At 41.2% G+C, this 18,986-nt stretch overlaps 1 protein-coding gene across 1 annotated transcript in view; it reads left to right on the top strand.

Moving 5' to 3' along the window:
• The window catches only part of lrriq1 (leucine-rich repeats and IQ motif containing 1), a 50,235-nt gene that overhangs the window by 16,134 nt on the left and 15,115 nt on the right, over positions 1–18,986 (top strand). Inside the window, exons 14-22 of the mRNA XM_042496379.2 lie at positions 1,591–1,770; positions 5,598–6,053; positions 6,555–6,738; positions 10,016–10,141; positions 11,353–11,442; positions 12,367–12,500; positions 13,441–13,512; positions 13,640–13,728; positions 14,680–14,781. Coding sequence (XP_042352313.2) covers positions 1,591–1,770; positions 5,598–6,053; positions 6,555–6,738; positions 10,016–10,141; positions 11,353–11,442; positions 12,367–12,500; positions 13,441–13,512; positions 13,640–13,728; positions 14,680–14,781 — 1,433 coding nt within the window. The remainder of the gene's footprint in view (positions 1–1,590; positions 1,771–5,597; positions 6,054–6,554; positions 6,739–10,015; positions 10,142–11,352; positions 11,443–12,366; positions 12,501–13,440; positions 13,513–13,639; positions 13,729–14,679; positions 14,782–18,986) is intronic.

Here is an 18,986-nt window from a genome sequence, read left to right as displayed (position 1 = left end):
CATTATCTTTATATTTTTTGTTGTTCATACAAACTCAACAAGCTGTTTGTATTCCCTGCAGTGATGAAAAGTTTTTCATTTTCAAAATGCTGCGCTATTATAGAAACAATAGTACAGTTATTTAAAAAGCTAGAATTTTAAATAGATGATATATTTAGATGTATTACTAGTACATTTAATGGTCTACATTTTTAAACAAATGCTATGGTATTGTTCAGTTCTGCCACCTCTGCCGCAGCTGAGATCCATTTTTTAAATTTTTATTTTAAAGGAGCTATATTTGACATTCAGAGCATTTCTGTCATTCAGAGTCTGATTCATGTTGTCTGCACATAGTTCTTAACATGGAGGTGGCTGAGCCAGCTAGTAGTATGCTGGGGCAGTATGTTATATTTCTTACCCTCATACCTTCCTTTAATTCCACGAGAATATACAGTATGTAGGTATAAGTGTGCGGCACAAACACCCCCTAACAGTGAGTACGCTTCTTACTATCAGCTTTTCAGACTAATAAATTCACCATAGAAACCCACAAAACATCAAGAAAAGTAATACTCTCACACCTATTTTCTTTATTAAACAGAGAAATACAACTTAACATCTTTTAAATTCAACTTTCTCTCTGTCATGGAAGGTTGACAAGGCTTTATTCCCTTGTTAACTCATCATAAAACACACTTCATTCAGACTTGATAGCAACACAATAAAACTCACAAAAACTGTCTTAATAACTCTTTCTAGTAATTTTGGTTAGTGAGTCCGCTGTTCCAACAATTACCAGTTCTACTTCGGTTAAAATAAATCCTTAATTCACCAAGTTAGATATAAAAACATGCTGTTATTCCCCATGGTCTCTCTCTGCTGGCTGCCGGATGTTTACAGTCTTGTAACTTATCCCTCCACCACAAGGTGTCAAGGTGTCTTTCATCTCAGCTGTGTGTTCCATCAGTAGAGATCGGAGACTGAGCAAGTAAGCACGTGGAAGGGCAGGGGGTCCCCAGAACAGAGCCATACTGCCAAATACTAATAACTGCAATAAGCTAAATCTAAAAGCTGCTAAGAAGTGTTTTTCTTGACTGAGTGCTCCTGACTGAACCTAGTTAGTAGCTAACGGTGCTAACAGGTGCAGCAGTGTCAACAATGCTGACAGAAAGAGCAGTGTTATCCAAGGGCTGAACTGGTGGGTTTGCACTACACTTCAGCAGCAATGCTGTGGGTCAGGGTGACGTTATCAGTGGTAGCAGCCATGAGGGCACATTGTATAGCAGCGAGGAGCTGAACAGATTCACTCATGATGGCTTTCCTCACCATATCTTTATTTAGCACAAAGTTGTTTGCTGCTGTATTAGTTCTCTGAATATCGTGTGCAGTTCCTTTAATAATTAAAGAAATGTATAAGTAATATGAACCACGTTGCTCTTGTTAGTTGCTTATTACTTCTTAAAGAAAAACATGTTTTTTCCCCATTTAAATAGGCCACTTGTGCTATTAGTGTTGTACTTTATATTATAGTAATGAAAAAAATACAGGCAGTCAAAAACATAGCTGTAAAGGCCTCTGATATTTTAACCAGTTTGCTCTCTTTTTCAGATACACTCTGCAGAAAGCGGTGCCTGGCCTGAGGGCCATAGATGACAAGGAGACAGACTTTTCTCTAATGCCCCCTGCTGTTCAGCAGGTCAGCTCGGCCTCAGGCAGCTACCTGATGTTCTGCCAGACTCAGCTTCAGCAGACTCATGATTTACTGCAGCAGCACAGCAGGGAGCTCAGGTAAGAGACAAATGACTGACTGCTTGTATAGATGGACAGTGTGCTGCTGTGTGTCTAGTGTGAATGAGTGCAGGTTAGCCCTTTCTAGATGGGCCCATCAAGTACGAAAAAAAAAAATGCATGACCAAGGTGCGTATTGTTAACTTGGATAAGATCATTTTTGTCACGACCATTTTCTTTAAAACTGACATTGAGGATCAACTTTATATAGCTCTGATTTTCCACTTAATTAGATAATACACATACATCATCTGTGTTGGTAAAGGACTAATTTCTTCAGCAGCTTGGAAGCATCTTAGGGAAAAGAAAGAGGCAAATTCTCAGCTCAGATTTGTTCATTCAAACTCAGTTTCAAGCTGTCCTAATAGAAAAAGGGATAAAGAACACACCATGTACTGTTGTTGCAATGTCACGGGTAGCATACCCTTTTAGGCAACTTGTCACTTAACTCTCATTAATTCCAGGCCAAATTACCTAAAAACGTACCACGAAATTGCAACTAAACTCAACAAAAAGAAACTTTTTCAATCAGTTCTCTATATTCAATCAACAGTAATATTAAGACAAAAAGAGAAGAAAAAGCAATGAAACATGCAGGCAAGAGGTGACACCCTTAGTGGATTACATCACACTTGAGAAGAGAAATGGAAGTAAAATTTAACAGGGTAAGACAATAAAAATGACTGCAAACCCATTTACAAGAGGTCATATTGCACATTTTATCTTGTGCTGATCGGCCTTGTCAGACGGACAGCACGAAGCAGTCAGGAATGTCAGCTATCCTCTTGTTATGTCTGATACACAGGGCGTAGTGGGCCTAAAGACAACGTCCATCTATTTTCACAAGTCCTTCAGTGTCACTGGCCTCTGCTCACATTGACACTCCTCTGCGAGACGGACCACCAACACTTAAAACAGTGGTCAGCTTTCTGCTTATCTTCATGACCTTTCCAAATTACACAGCACAAAAGATGAAACGTGGCTGTGACTACCCGTGCGGGTTACACCGAGGACTCCTATGGCTTGGGGGGGTAGCGTGGCGCTCCCATTGCTTCACCCCTCACTGTGTACCCTCTACCCCCCTGGCCACTGGACAATGAGCCATTCTGCGGGCTTTGCAAGGACCAACACAGCCATTTAACCCCTGGCCTGACCTTATGTCTGACTGAGGTTTAGAGGAGGTGAGCGGAGTGCCACACGCCAGTCCACTGGTGACTGTAAGGTTGGGAACCATGGGGTTTATCAGGGGTTAGGTTTCACAACTGTTCTCTGCAGGGTGTAGAGTGGAGGCTGAATCCTCTGTTTCATACAAAATGCTTCTGTTTTCTACCTTCAATGTGCTTTTTTATGGATTTTGCATAGCAACGAAAATCTTCAAATACAAACACAGAAGTTTAAGAGAAACAATACTTCTGTACACTGGAGGTCTTGTATTAAAGAGAAATCCATAAAAACATCCATGAAAATGAGAAGTTGTTTTACTGGAAGAAACAATACTGCTGCTTCTTTTCTTCTTCTCCTGGCTTTGTTCTATATTTTCCTTGCATTTCCTTTACTACCAAAGCATGCAAAAGTCTCTAAAGGGTTAAAGGGAAACTTACGATTTTCAACCAGCTCTGTGTCATGTGTTCAGATGACCGATGTTTGGCTTAGCTCTGGGTGCTGGCGGCACGTGAGTTAAGCCTCACCTGTTTATTGCAGACACTGCGAAGAAACAGAGCTGGTTGAAAATCAGAACGTTTCCCTTGAATGCATTATAATAGAATTGATCTTAAATGTTCCCTTCAGCTTTAAGGCCTTTACATATTGGGGGCATGACAAATTAAAGACACAAATATAGAGCACCCAAAAGACAACCACAGCGAAGTCCCTAAATGTCCTGAAATATAACTGAAAAGACAAGTAAACAGTAGTGGATTTTGGGTGTTGTCTTTTTGTCTTGTAGTTATTTTACCTGTCAGAAATTTTATATAGCAGGTTTAGCAGTGAAAGATGTATCTTGATCAGCCCTGCTTTCTGATATCAGTGGTGTACATGTTGACGGTGACCCTGTAGTGAACCAGCAGGTACCGGGGGGGGGGGGTCACCAGGGTCACAATCCTTTTGGACCTCCTGACTCCACTCTCTCTTGTCTCACTGACAATGAAGAGCTAGGTCTTTGTAGAGAAGAAGCTGTACTACCTAAGGCTACTGGCCCTGCAGACTGGCTGGGCACTGAAGCGACTCTGCCCCCTCAGGGTCGAGGACAAGGAGGGGAGCAGAGCCAAGCACTGCTAATAGATTAATTAAGTTTCCATTGAGGTGGCTTTGTAGTCAGTTTATCCCCTCAATGAAAGAGACATTATATGGTATTAGGACACACACACGCACGCAGGCATGCAAGCATGCAAGCAAACACACACACACACACACACACACACACACACACACACACACACACACACACACACACACACACACACACACAGTTCATTGACTTTGCCTTGGACAAACTGGTCAAGCATAGAAATCAGATATACTGTTAATGTATTATTACATTTTTCTGTGCTAAAAAATTTATTGAACTTCTCAAGAATTTTAGAATGCTGAATTAAGTATATCTATTACATTTTCATAACAGTAAGCCCCAAACTAAATTACTTTAAACTTCATGTGTTTGTTTGAATGATTACAATTCATAATACTAGATCACAGATTTTTTAGAAATTGATATTTACTCAGAAATATTGCCCCTTTAGCTATGATTTTCTCTAAAAAGTGGACATTTAGAAAAAAAGGTTTTTGTATTGTAGGTACGGTGATTCAATCTGAACTGTACAGAATCCACCTCAACAAGACTGTTTCCTAGATCCAGTGATCATCAGGTCTGAGATTATTAAGAATATTATTGCTCAGTCCCAATAAATTTGCCAGTTTAAAACTAATCACAGTTTAAAACTAATCACAGTGCTACAGAAATCAAGTCAAAATCTAATCAAAACTAACATCCACATCCTTACAATAAATAAAAGCTTTGGAAAACTGAGCTTAGACTCAGAAGTCGAACAGCATAAATTTGTAGAAGAAAGCTGGGAAACAACAAAAGAAGAAGTGTACGTGCATCTCATTTGTACAAAAAGCAAAAATACTACATATGAAATGTACAACACCAAAAGGTTATCCATGTTTCTTGGTTATCCTTGTTTGGTATTTGACAACATAGGTCAATTGAAGGAAGGTCCAATAGCATCTAACTGAAAGGGGGCATATTGTTACAAACCATGGAGGAGTTAGACATACTTTCGTCAATAAATAGCTAGTAGCTCTCATGAACTGTTCATGTAAACCTAATGGCAGTCCCAAAAATCACCAACTCTACTTTGAATGAAATAAACCTTTAACTCAATAAGTTAGATGTGAAATATTCTGTTTTCCCCTGCTGTCTTTCTCTGCTGTTGCTGGATGGCTTTTCCTGTAATACTGTTCTCACCACTCACCGTTACCAATAGAGACTGACTCATGGTAGCACGTGCTGTGTGCAACATCGTCTCAATACAGCATCTCTACATCAGTTTAATAGAAAGACCACTGTATTTTTTGGCACAGCAGAAGATCATACTGTCAGTTTTTTTTTTTTTTTGTAAAAAACCTCTGGTTTACTGTTATACCAAGCCTATTTTTAATATTTGAGAAGTGCCTTTTAGTTGTCAGCAATTTCTGAAATGTGTATGTGAGGTGGTGTTTGTCACAGCCTTACTGGAGCTACTGCTCAACTACACTACATGCAGACCTTCTGTAAAGAGTGGTGTGAATCCTCACTCAAACAGTGTGTGTTTGTCTTCTCACAGTAATGCTTCATCTTCCCTGGATGCTTTAAAGACCTCCTGCCGACACTTCACAGAGGGTCTGCAGCTGGCAGAGGACCAGAGATTTGCCCATGAATATGGCGACATCACTGTGGCTGAGAAACACAGGGCTGCAGGCCAAACAACACCAGAGAAAACACTTGACATGGATAGTACCGATGCCACAAAGTGCACTGAGGGCCCGGAAATGGAGTCCAATAGAAAAGTTCCACCAGTCGTCCCACACAGGAACAGATGTAGCCACTGGACCTTTGAGGAATCAGCTGCAGAGAGTCGGTTTAATGCATTCAACGCTGATACAACAGATCCAAAGACTAGGCCGACAGTTAGCAAAGCTAGCTCTGGCAGTGTCCACTCCTCTGCAACAAAGGGAAAAATGTCTTCCTCCTATCTTAAGAAGGCACCTGTGTCCAACCATCAAGACCTTGACCTCCAAAAGTAATTCACTGAATGCTCTGTGTCAAAAGTGTCCAATTCTGAGTATCCATTCCACACAACACTACACTGTCAACAACCGGCCAGCTGATATGGCCTCCAAATTCTTTTATACTCCACACATGGACACTGCTGACATAGAGCAAACACTTTTTTTTAATCTACTTCTTTTTATAGCAGCTCAGCATTTTATTAGTTTCTGCTGCAGAGCATTTGTCATCATTGGAGCCTCCTCTATGTGATTTACAGCAGAAGATGTTGAACATCTTACTCAATTTAACACGCAGCTTCATCATTAACACTGCACTATCTTTAGAGGGACGATAGATCTTTGATATGAAGGGTGGCTCTGGACAGGCTGAAACTCTCCAGAGTCCTGCTCTCCAGATGTCTGTTCAGAAATAAATTTATGTTTTGAAAGATGAAGGTGCTATGACATCATATATAGTATATCCCTCACTTTGTATTGTCTGTGTGTGTATGTGTGTGTCCTTTTTGGAGCAGCAAAGCAGCAGTCGTGATTCAGCAGCAGTGGAGGAAATATAGACAGAAATGTGGGAACTCCAGCAGCCCATCCACAGCTGAGAAGGGAGGAGGAAGAGGAGGCGATGGAGGAGAGCCAGAGTCAGGACCTTCCTATATTAACGGGAGCGTTGTTGGCAAGGATCATGCAGCAACTGTCATCCAGGTAAAACTGTTGGAGTTTTTTTCAGACATTCTTGTTTGACTTACTGTCCAGGAGGTTAAGACCTACAACAAGTCTACAATTTCATTTAGCAGACGCTTTTATCCAAAGCGACGTACAACACAAGCAAGAATTTAGACTTAAGGAAAAAACCCTTAGTAAGTGCAAAAAGTGCTTCAGGTGCGATTGGTCACAGGTATTGCCGTCTAGTGGCAGAAGAAGTGCCGCACAGCCCCTCCCCCCCCGCCGCCACCCCCACTTTTTTTTTTTTATTTTTTTTGAAACCAAAGTAATAACCAGTAGCGATCTCAGCATCTGAGATTAATCAATCTCAGTGTCACTACTTATGATGACAGTCAACATACAACATCACACAACTTTGTCAGTGCTAGATAATCATTAGGTGCTGGGTTTTGGACCATCTGACTTAATCTACCCCAAAGGGCGAAGAGGAGAAGAGTCAGGTTAAGTGCCTAGGTGTTCTCGGAACAATTGAGTTTTCAATTGTCTCTTAAAAGTAGAAAGGGACTCAGCAGAACGCACAGAGTTTGGAAGTTTGTTCCACCATTTGGGAACAACAGAAGAGAAGAGTCTAGCTAGAGATTTAGAGCCGTGCTGGGCTGGAAGCACCAGGCGTCTTTCGCATGCAGAGCGTAGTGGGCGAGAAGGAGAGTAGACCTGGATCAGGGATTCCAGGTAGACTGGAGCAGGTCTTGTGATTGTTTTGTAAGCCAAGAGAAGTGCTTTGAATTTGATTCTGGCTGCCACTGGAAGCCAGTGAAGAGAAATTAGCAGCGGTGTGACATGTGCTCTTTTGGGCTGGTTGAAGACCAGACGTGCTGCTGCATTCTGGATCATCTGAAGAGGTTTGAATGAGCATGCAGGGAGGCCTGCCAGAGGAGAGTTGCAGTAGTCAATGCGTGAGATCACAAGAGCCTGAACCAGAAGCTGTGTGGCCTGTTGGGTCAGGAAGGGTCTGATCTTCCTGATGTTGTAGAGGGCATAACGACAAGACCGAGAAACTGAGGCCACATGAACCTTAAAGGTCAGCTGGTCATCAATCATGACACCCAGGTTTCTGGCTGAGTTTGTGGGCACAAGTAGGCTCGAGTCAAGTTGGACACTGATCCGAGGCTGAACAGATGGACAAGCTGGAAAGACCATGAGTTCGGTCTTAGACAGATTTAGCTGAAGGTGGCGTTCCTTCATCCATGTGGAGATATCAGCCAGACACGCTGATATCCAAGCTGAGACCGTTCTGTCATCAGGTGGAAAGGAGAGGAAGAGCTAAGTGTCATCAGCATAGCAGTGGTAGGAGAAACCATGGGAGCGGATCACTGCACCGAGTGAGGTGGTGTACAGAGAGAAGAGTAGGGGACCAAGCACCGACCCCTGAGGAACCCCTGTTGATAGGCCATGTGACCTAGACACCTCTCCTCGCCATGACACTCTGAAGGATCTGCCTGTGAGGTAGGACTTGAACCACCATAGGACCAACACGTAGAGTCAGGCTATAATTAAAGGTCCTATATAATGCTAATTTTTAGGTTCATGCTGGTATATGGGTTTCTGCTAGAACATGTTTACATGCCTTAATGGTCAAGAACAACTTATTCTACTCTACTTATACTGTCTGTGCTGGAAAACCTGTATTCATCCTCTGTCAGAACACGTGGTTTTAGCACCTGTCACTTAAAGACCCCCTCCTAAAAACCTCAAGTCTGCTCTGACTGGTCAGTATTTCCAGGTCTTACTCATCAGTGTTCTCACTGAGTCTGCACCCTCATTGCAGTTGGGGAATTACTGTAACTGCACTGTAGCAGCAGTTTCTACCTTTATATAATTGTGACATCACAACTTCAAGGAAGTCCTGAAGGCTTGTTTAAAGGCACCGTTTCTAAATTCAGACTGTGTACATTGTAACATGGATTGAGTGTTTTTATATTGTTACAGTATTAATAAAGCACCTATACATGCTGTATATTAATGTAGAAGACATAAAAACCTTACTTTACAGCATGGGACCCTTAAGGGGCAACAATTTACTGTGTTTGTCACATAAAAGTATACCTACGTAGTTTATGGGTGTTATCCTCCACGAAACCAGTTTTCCTCTGATGCTATTTGAAAGGACATTGTTCGATACCTGTACAGCAGGATTTAATAAGGCATCTTGTGTGTAGTACAGCAGTTGGAGTTGAGTATGTAAACTATATGCTCAACGAAACACACCCAGAGAGCATGAGAGGCCAGAGAGAAGGCCTCCTCCTTTATGTATCTCTATGTATGAACACATTTTGGCTTTGTGCCCAGATTGATTTTATGATTGCCAGTTGAAAGCACTTTTGTAACAGACTTTGTCCTGAGCTTATAGATATCTGAAGAATGCCTTGAAGGAATTTCTTCATATACAATGATCTTAAACAGAGAACAGCAGCAAATCCTCACATTTAAGATGCTGGAATCACTAAATGTCAAATGAGTAAAATGATGAATCCATTATATTAATGTGTTGACTATGTATTTTCTCTTAATCTCATCAATTTATTGTTTCAGCACCAAATGCCATGAAACCTGTCTGGTCAATCTGTCAATATGCTCGCTAGTTTCCATAGCTTTATTATTTATTAGCAAAAACTAGAGGCTGCTTGTTAGCCAGTCAATGTGTCATAAAGGACCTTACTGCTACCACTAGAATTCTCCAGTTTTGTGGCTGAAGGCTAAAGTCACTTTCACACAGTGAATATTTGAAAAAGTCAATTTTCACCATTGAACATCCATCATCAGGTCTCATACGTGCTGCAGAGGGTTATTCGGCTAATCCTCTACATATAAGCTGCCGTTCTGAAAAACATGCTACTCAACACTTCTCCCAAATCCCTTCTCTACACAAAAAGTGTTTGATGAGTCCTTTAGGGCTTTCTAAGAGAGAGGGTGGGGGTGGTGATGTAGTAGAATAGTGTGTGTTTGGGGGGGGACATGAGTGATTAATCAGATTCCAGAGAAGTGCGGTAGTAAGAGTTCTAGGATTCCTGCTCGACTCAACTTGTAGTGAAGTGTGCCCCCCGCAGCCCATTGGGAATTGGAGGATTTAGAGGCGCATTGGAGCTCCATTTGTCTCGGAACAGCCCGGAGTCACACAAAGTTCAGACAGCAGAACGCTCAGCAATTAAAAGAGGGGTTAACATGTTTTATCTCTCTAATGGGATAACGCACAATATTTACGTTTGCCTCGTGATTCATGGAGGGTTTTCAACCATTTCGTTTTGGGTACCTCCAGGCGTGTTGGAGGGGCTTCACTCTGAGGAGGAGGCTCGCATCTGCTCTGGCTGCTGTCACATGCTCCGACAGCGGAGAGGATGACACCTTGGAGGAGGTGGACGTGGATGAATTTGTCTTTGATGAGGTATGCACACAAGTTCATGTGTTCCTCATGTTCATGGGTCAATAATTTCTTACTCCACCACGCCCTATCAGACAAACCAACCCGCACAGAGAACCGTACAAAAATGCATTAATGCATACGCACATGTAGTTACCCAACATTCACTCCATACACAGACAGACAAAAATGTGCACACACATGCACATAAACCTGTGTATGCTTGAAAAAGACAGAAACATACAGGTTTAAATGCACAGACATTCAAATTTGGGCACATGCAAAATAGCACACACAACACACATCCATAAATCTTTATGAGCTATTATTTTAACCTGTTTCTGACACTAGAGCTCCCTTCACTGTTGTTACTACCACTATATTATATACAGTATTACATGTTTGGTTCTAAGGATACTTTTTGTTGTTGTCACCTGTTATCAGTGTGTACTCAAATTACTTGACTTTGACTCGAGTCAGACTCGAATCACAAATTTGATGACTTGGACTTGACTTGTAAAAATTAAAAAAGACTTGCAACGTGACTTGGACTTAAACACCAGTGACTGGTGACTTCACTTGGACTTGAGCCTTTTGACTTTAAAATACTTGAAACTCTCCCCCAGGCACAAAAATTGATGTCATATATAAACGTTAACATTATTACCAGCAAGTCGACTGATAATTCCAGACCCACTTTGTTTGAAACAATTTGACAGCAGCCAGTCAAGTTGCAGGGGAGAAGCATAAAGAACTAATACTGCGCCAGTATCAAAAAAATATACCAAAAATATTGTATTTTGTGTAATAAAGTGGTGGTCAACAAAAAAGTAAATTGACTATGCAAAATCTCTGCGTGGAAAATTACAGACACAGATGCAACAAGTTCCACCTTAATTCAACATCCTAAGTTGCACAAAGAACAGTAAGTTGAAGATAATATTAAAATAGCTGACAAGCTAATGCTCAGCTATATTATTTAACAGCTCAGAAACTTTTTGACAAACTTGTTTTAACAAATTAATAAAAATGTTCCACTGTTGTTAAACTGTTATTACATTTGGTAAAGAGTGTGGCTCATTTAGGTCTTGAAACTCAAAGTTTAGGAATTTGGACTTGACCTGGGAGTTGCCAGTCTGCTTCTCTGCTTGTAACAGTCCATATAAATATATTCTTACACACACCCACACACACACACACACACATATATATTTATTTTTTTTGTTTTTTTAAAGGCAGCACTGGTGAAACACTGGACACTGACGCTATCTGAGGACTTACCTCCTAGACGTTTCCCAGTGTCAGAGCAGCAACAGTCCTTCAAGGTAAAGCAACTGTCCTGATCCATTCTGTAATATTCTTAGAAGCTGTCATGCTGGTATTATAGTAAAAGCAACCAGTGAATTTAGGGAATTACCAGCCCCTGTGTGATGTTGGTAGAAGAGTTATTTTCTTGCCCTGTCCCTTTCTCATCTTGGTCGTCACCCCCCTAGGATTTGTCTCACTCTCCCTGATTGATCTTTAAATTTACTCTCTTGAAAAAAAAGATTATTTCCTGGAGGGCTGAAGGTTGCTCTGCACAAGCAGATGTCGTTTTTCACACTGGCGAACTGTCGTCCTGTTTTTTTCCCTTCATTTACCTCTCGTTGGATCTTTTCTTTGGAGCGTGCTCAGTGCTGTACATCATGGTGGCCGGTTTAGGCCAGCTGATGCGGTGCAGCTGCCGTCGTGGCCAGGCCTCAATGTGTTGACGCTGAGGTACACATCAAAGGCGGAGATGAACAATTTAGAGCTTCCACAAAGAGTAAATTGGATCTGGAGAGTAATTAAGCTGTTAGTTTGACTTACATGTGAGCATTCCTCAAGTGTGAAACTATGTCAGCCAAATGCATCAAAAGAAAACATGCACTTGAGTTTAATGGATATTCTTGTATACAGTATATTTCATTTCCCCATATTCAACATACACTGAGGACTTTGTGTTGTCTAGACAGAACTGAAACTCTATTTTTACATTTAGAGCCTCAGTATTACACATTTCTGAACACACCTTAAATTATGTTTTTACTTTGACGGAAGTTTCCTCCAATTAAAATCTAATTGTAAAAACTTTACAAATTACACATTTTGAAGCTAATGTAACGATTGGCTGTAACGCATATGTTTGTCCAAAAAGCAAGCTGTTAATATCTACTGATCTAAGTGAAAATAACTGTAAATGCTGACACTGATTCATGCATCTGTTTCAGCCTCCTGTGTACTTTCCTGAATTCTCCCAGTATGTACTCCCACCACCAATCGTTTGGAGGCCAAAAGAGGCCTGGATGCCTGGAGAACCGGTGGACTCTGCAGGACAGAGAGTTTCTCCAGAAAACTTCAACAGGTAGAACCCACAGCGTGAGGCTGAGTCTGTATATAGTAGAAACACAGTCACATTAAGCTGGTGAATATGCTGTAGGTGTTAGACAAGTATCTTGAAGGATCAGTGAACCCCAAAATAAAAAAACAACAACACATTTTCCCTCTTATCTGTACGGCTACTAATCAGTTTAGATTGTTTTGTTGTTAGTTGCCAAGTGTTGGAGATATCGGCCATAGAGATGCCTGTCTCTCTTCAATATAATGGAACTAGATGGCACTTGCCTTGTGGTGCTCCAAGCACCAAAAAAACCCATTAACACCCACCAACTGTATCACCATGCAGAAGTAAAAGTGCATGTACTTATGGATAAGAGGCTAGTTGTTTGTGATATAAACATTAATGGTGTCCTCTTCAACCGAACTGTGATTTTAGCTAGCTCAATGGTGCTTGGTGAGCTAGCAGTAGATTCACGCTTCCTTCTGTGTGGTGATATGGTTGGTGGATGAAGTTTGGTAAAAAGAAAATTGTTCCTTCGCAACAAACCTCACTGTGACAGTTAACCTCAGCAAGTGGGTTACATAAGGAGACAATAAGAAGCTTTCTGTGCTGATCTTTTTTCGTCATAAGATTATGTTGTCAATTGTTTGGCTGTTTTCAGTTGATATATTATAAATATAATGGTGCCTATATATGTGTGGTGGGACACCCAGTAGCTCACTTGGTAGAGTGGGTGCACCATGTACAGAGGCTGTGTTCTCGCCACAGCAGCTGCCAGTTCAACGCCGACCTGTGGCCCTTTGCTGCATCAAGCTGGCCTATCCGAATAAAGGCAAAAAGCCAACAAAATAATCTTTTAAATTAAAACAAAAAAATATGTGTGGTCATATTATAAAATATGAATTTGTAAAATTCTGCATGTCATGTTATCTTTCAAAGAGCAATAATCTCTTTATGATTTCAGAGGCAAATCTCCTGCTTCACCCTCAGTGCTCAGTGGTCTCTCTGAAAGATCAGACAAGATTCTGCAAGAATGGTAAATCATTATGTATCATTGTGTTTTCATGGTTAAGGTTGGATTGTTTTTGTCCTTGTCAATGTGTGTGTTGTAATTTCACTAAATGGGATTCAGTGTGTGACTCGTCTGCTCTTGCTGTCTCCAGGGGCTTCACCGACAGCCACACAGCTCTGCTAATGCTCAAGAGAGCTCAGAAGATGAAGCCAACAAAGCAACAGCAAAACAAACGTAGGGGTGAGTGTTTGTAGAATAGAAGAATTATAAGGTTATTTGTAGGCTTAATAACAGAATCAACACTTTGCATTAAGGATATGTGCATTTTTTTCTCGTGTGTGTGCTTGTGTGTCATATTTTAGGTTTAACAGATTTGTAATAAAATATTATTAGCAAAATGCCATATGAAAATGAAGAAATTTTAAAGAAGGCACATAAAAGGCTCTCATGGTTTTCTTTCTAAATCACCTTAAATACAAAGCTTCCTTTGTCTAATATATCTTCCACACCTGAATTTATGTGTCTTTCTGTCTCCTCATTCCTAATCTTTTAATACCAAATATCTCTCATGTTATGGAAAGATGTGCTGTTTGGACATAAATCCATTTTCTAAAAGGGAAAAAATCCACACTCATTTTTGCCTCTTTTCATTCTCGTCTTTGTTCCTTCAGCCGTGCTTCAGTAGCGAACCTTTCCACCCCGGGTATGTTAACAAGCCATAACAGACAGCAGAAGCCAGGACCTGTCGCCTCTTATTGGGCCTTATTTGAGAGCCTGCATAGGAAATAACGATTGCCAAGAAACCTCTTGACAAGTCATCCCGTGATGACTTTTATTCCAATTCATTGTAGTGGTTGAGTGCGGCTGCAGTGAAAGGTGACCTCACCTCCGCTCTGCACCAAGAAACGGTAGTCCTGCCACGATTATCATGCCACGGTCATGTTAGAAGAAGGCTGCTCTTTGATCAGAATTACAAATGCATGATTCTAATAGCGGGGCTCTTGTCATCTTGCTCCACCAACACACCGGTCTATGTCTGCACTAACTCCTAATGGCATCTGCCTCAGTGGAACCAGAGCGCTGTTCTAAAATTTTCCGAATGTTAGGTCCTGGTTTTCTGCTTCTGGTTTTAGGCCTGACATGTCCTTCGTTGACCCCTTTCTCTCTCTTGTCTCTCTCTTACTCTTCTAGATCCCTCCGTTTGTCTTGCCTTGTTCAAAAACTGCAGTTACCAGCTGGGTCCAGCGGAGGCACAAAACAGGCCTGCACAACACAACAGGAATTATAGAAAAGGTAGGAACTCAGACCTGCAACACATTTTGTAATTCTAGTAACACCAGTTAATACTTAGTCTGACATGAACATCTACAGAAAAGGGCCTCAATTAAAAAAAAATATCCTAATTACTTGTCCTATCTTACCTTAAGTTTCAAAGATAGGAAATATCTTATCCCCTTAGTACATAAGCAATTCATAAACTCATTTGGTGCATCCCATCAGCAATAGTCTGACAATTATTCACTCTTTATTAGTTTTTTAAACTTATTTATCTGCATTCATATCCATATATCTATTTATAGAGATTAGCTGAAATTTCGTATGGACTGTCCTAAATTGCTAGTTTGAGTGTGAACAACCACTGGTTATGCCAGGACTCCCAAAATATTGACTGTTGCCCCCAAAAGCTAAAGGCCTTTGCATACCAAGTGTGGATGAGTTTATACATTTAATTGTTGTGAAAATTTGCAATATGAGGCAAAATGGAGAGACACATTTTCTCCCTTGATTCTCTCCACTGGAGTTCCCTCCCTAGCTGTCCCCAATCTCTGACTGCATCTTGCACATGGCACTGCGGCTACCTGAGTAATTAAATAATCCCATGTGGCTGTTAAATTGCACTCTGCCGTAAGCATTTCTGTTTTGGCTAATGTTACTTTCTATTTGTTGCGGAAGATATCAAGAAAGACATTCATTATAATTTCACTTCTTTTTCTTGCTTGCCCCCTGTCCACCTTGTCCTGCAGGTTGTATCACATTTTTTCAACTACTTCTTTGTCAAAAAAACTTTCTAAAGGCTTTTGACAGATCTGAAAAAAATGCAGAAAATCAAACTTGTTTCAAAAACTTAATTGATGGACAAACAGCCAGTATGTTAACGTTATTTAAGAAATTAGTTAGGTTAGGTCGTCCTCATTTTTGCGACAATATCAGATGAAAGATACAGACTTGGTATGTAAAGGCCTTTAATTGTCCAACAACTGATAGGTTCCAAGATTAGCAACACAGTGATATCATTGCAGTGAAGTCTGAAAGACTGCTATGTTTCTGTACAATAAAAAACATTAGCAGTTAGCGATCACACATTTTTGTTTTTATCCTGAAGAGAAGTTGTTGCCAAAACAGCACGTACAAAAATAAAACCCAAGTATGAAACCTGAATTTTTGTAAAAGGTAGGTGCACCCACAGAGAAGTTTAAGGTACTTTGCCGATCCCAGACTTAACAAAAAAAACAACATCAACAACAAAAAACCCACAACTTTGTACAAACATGCATTACTTCCTTAAGGCTTACTTTTTATTGTTATAGATAGTAAAACAGTCTTTAAAAGGGTGAACAGGTAGACTGGTGTAAAGTAGTTGGATAGTCTGGGAAGACGCAAATTTCTCCCTCCATCTTTCCTTCTGTGGCCTCCTGCCCCGAGCTGGAGAGACTATTTGGCACTGTGACGGCCACAGCCGGACTTAAAAGGGAGGGAAGAGCTGAAGGGAGGGCAGCAGGGAGGACACGGGAGAAGTTGGCTTTTATCATGCCTGTCTCCATCTTTCCTCCGCTCCCTGACGCCACCCCCACCCACCGGGGTCAAGGCCTCACATCCAAAGAGCACGATGCTCGCGGTCATCCAGCAGTCAGAGGGACGCGACAGCATTTGCCAGCAGGCAGTGAAGTGACTCTGGTCCAAGTCCAATGCTGCCATAAGCATGAAATACCCCTTAATTAGTTATGGAGAAATCCAGCATGTTCGTCATTTTATGATACAGTTTAGAAAAAAAGGAACAAATCGTACCTTCAACTTTGAGATGTTTTTTGTTCCACTTTATCTCTTTTTGGGTGGACCGCTTTAGTAATTTGTTTGTTAAATAGTTGAGAAGGAGTCGCCTTGTTTTCCCTAAAACTGATTTACTGCTGTGCAGACAAAGATCAAGCAACAACTTAATTAATTGTTTTCAAAGATTCTTAAGATTCTATATTTTTTTTATTTTTGTCAGCAGCTAGTGAATTGCCAAACTTACACTTTCATTAGACAATGATGACCAAACTTATCTTTGGCAGTAGATACGATCAGAATCAGATCAGAATTGGCAGATGATTTTATTCCCAATAATAACTCTTTGTCGGATAACTCATCTGTAACATAAAAAACTGAGTTTGAGTATGACAGCATCATTATGTTATCAACTGTTTATTTTGAACTGCAGGTGTATTATGTCAACTTTCCAACACTGTGATTACTGACACTGAAATCGTGTCTGAACACAATATAGCTGTGGATAAGCTCTCAGCCAACTGGCAGTTGAGGACTGGTTCCATCCAAATGACCTATTACGTTACAACAATATTTCCAGCTCTGTTTCTTTCCAATAACCTTATCTCTCCTCTCCACCCTTGTCTTGATAATTCATCAAACGGGAGAAGTGTTCTCGAGCAATGAAGTGAAGCAGCTACATCAGCTGATAGAGAAACGGGGGTCACTGGTTAGATCATCACGCACCTCTTGATCAGTTTTCTAATTCAGCTGAGACCGTTCCTGTTAAATGCGCAACTCCAGTCAGCTCGATTCTGAAGAAGACGACTCCTGCCGCTGGTGACTGTAAGGCTGTGGCGGCAGCAGAGGCGGCGTGTCGTGGGTCTCTTTAAACGGGCCCAAGCCAGCCTCCCCTCTTGCTCCCCTGGTCCTGACCTGTGGGAAGCACCCCCTCTTCAGGATCCATCCCCAGTGCCCGGGGACTAGCAAGCCAGCCCGGCCCAGCCAGCGCTCCCTGACAGGGGCTAACGTTTCAGGCTTTGAGTCAAGCCCCTTCTGGAGGTGATTAGCCCCAAACCCATGACAGATTCTTTCCAAGATATCCGACGCGGCGTGTTTATTTTATCCGGGCTCTTTGTGTGGATGTGCTGGACATGAGTAACCCACTTGAAATGGGTATCAGCTTACATACCCAGAGAGGAAGATAGAGAGGGAGAGAATGGAGCAGAGCCACAAGACATTTTCTTTTTAAGGCAAAAAACAGAAATACACTTTCCTTCCCTTCTTCTTTTCTTTTTTTTTATTCATGGTTTTTATCATCAAGTGTCTGGGTGCTGCAGATGGTGAAGATGTTGTATGCCTCCAAGTGTTTCTCCTCTTACTCTCTACCAACGCCTTCCACTCAACACCCCCCAAGGCACACATACCCGTCAAACCATCAAAACTGCGATCCAACCCCACCAAACATCCGTCCTCATGTCAGAGGGACACGAGGGTATATATTTTTATTTCAGCTTGGAACCCCTACCTCCTGAGCACTTAACTCAATTTCACACTTCAAGTCATCTACAAAGTCCAAGTGAAACACAATCATCTTGTTTATCATCCATCATCCAAAATAACTTTATGTCAGAGTATTTACCACCATTCATATGCATTCAATTTCATCTCACCGCTTCTATTTATCTCAGGCAGTGGAGCTCTCTCCTCATAGTATATGTTTGAGATGCAGTGGCACACTTAAGGTAGAGACACACAGAGCCAAGGCACAGTTGCGCAGCAGTCACTCACAGAGACAGACACCTAACTTAAACAGTGTTAGGATCCTTAAATTTCAGACATGCTCTGATTCCTCTCCCAGAAGGCATATGCCATGAAAACAGGGCTCCTAAAAAGGTTTTAATGACGCAACACAAAACAAGGTAAGGCTAGCCTTAGCTTAGCTGTTTTTAAGTCTTATGGGGTAAATTTCAAGTCTGTCAGAGAGAGTCTAAAGACAAATCTAATGCTCTTTAGAGCAGGTTTAGGCTTCATATAGCAAGCGAAGTTGCAAGTGTTTTTAGTTTAAACAAATCATCCTGTACTTGGGTCCATTGGACCAAAACGTTGTACTAAGTATTTATTAAAATTGTTTTTTTTTGCAAGTACACGACCGTGTGCAGGACCCCTCTTCTTTTACCTGCAAGTGTTTTTTCTCCTGTGCACTTGTCCCATAATTTTTGAAGGTGTGCACTGCCCTTTCTATTGAAGTTTAAACAGACCAAAAGCTCTGTGAAACTTATTTCCAAGAGAGAGCAAATGGTAATGGTAAAGACCTCAGTATGAATCGAATCAGGATTGTGTCAGACTGTCCGTAGAATAGTATAGTATATAGTTTAAAGAATAGTCATCTAACAGGATATCAAACTCCTTAGTCAGCAAATTTGGGGACGCACAACAATTTTTGTTTTTAACTCTCCAGATTGGCCAGGTGC

The sequence above is a fragment of the Plectropomus leopardus genome, chromosome 7 (assembly GCF_026936395.1).
Source record: "Plectropomus leopardus strain MGB_pleo_1.0 chromosome 7, ASM2693639v1, whole genome shotgun sequence".
Classification (NCBI taxonomy): domain Eukaryota; kingdom Metazoa; phylum Chordata; class Actinopteri; order Perciformes; family Serranidae; genus Plectropomus; species Plectropomus leopardus.
Note: the sequence above shows the minus strand (reverse complement) of the source record. Positions and strands in the feature narration are given on the sequence as shown.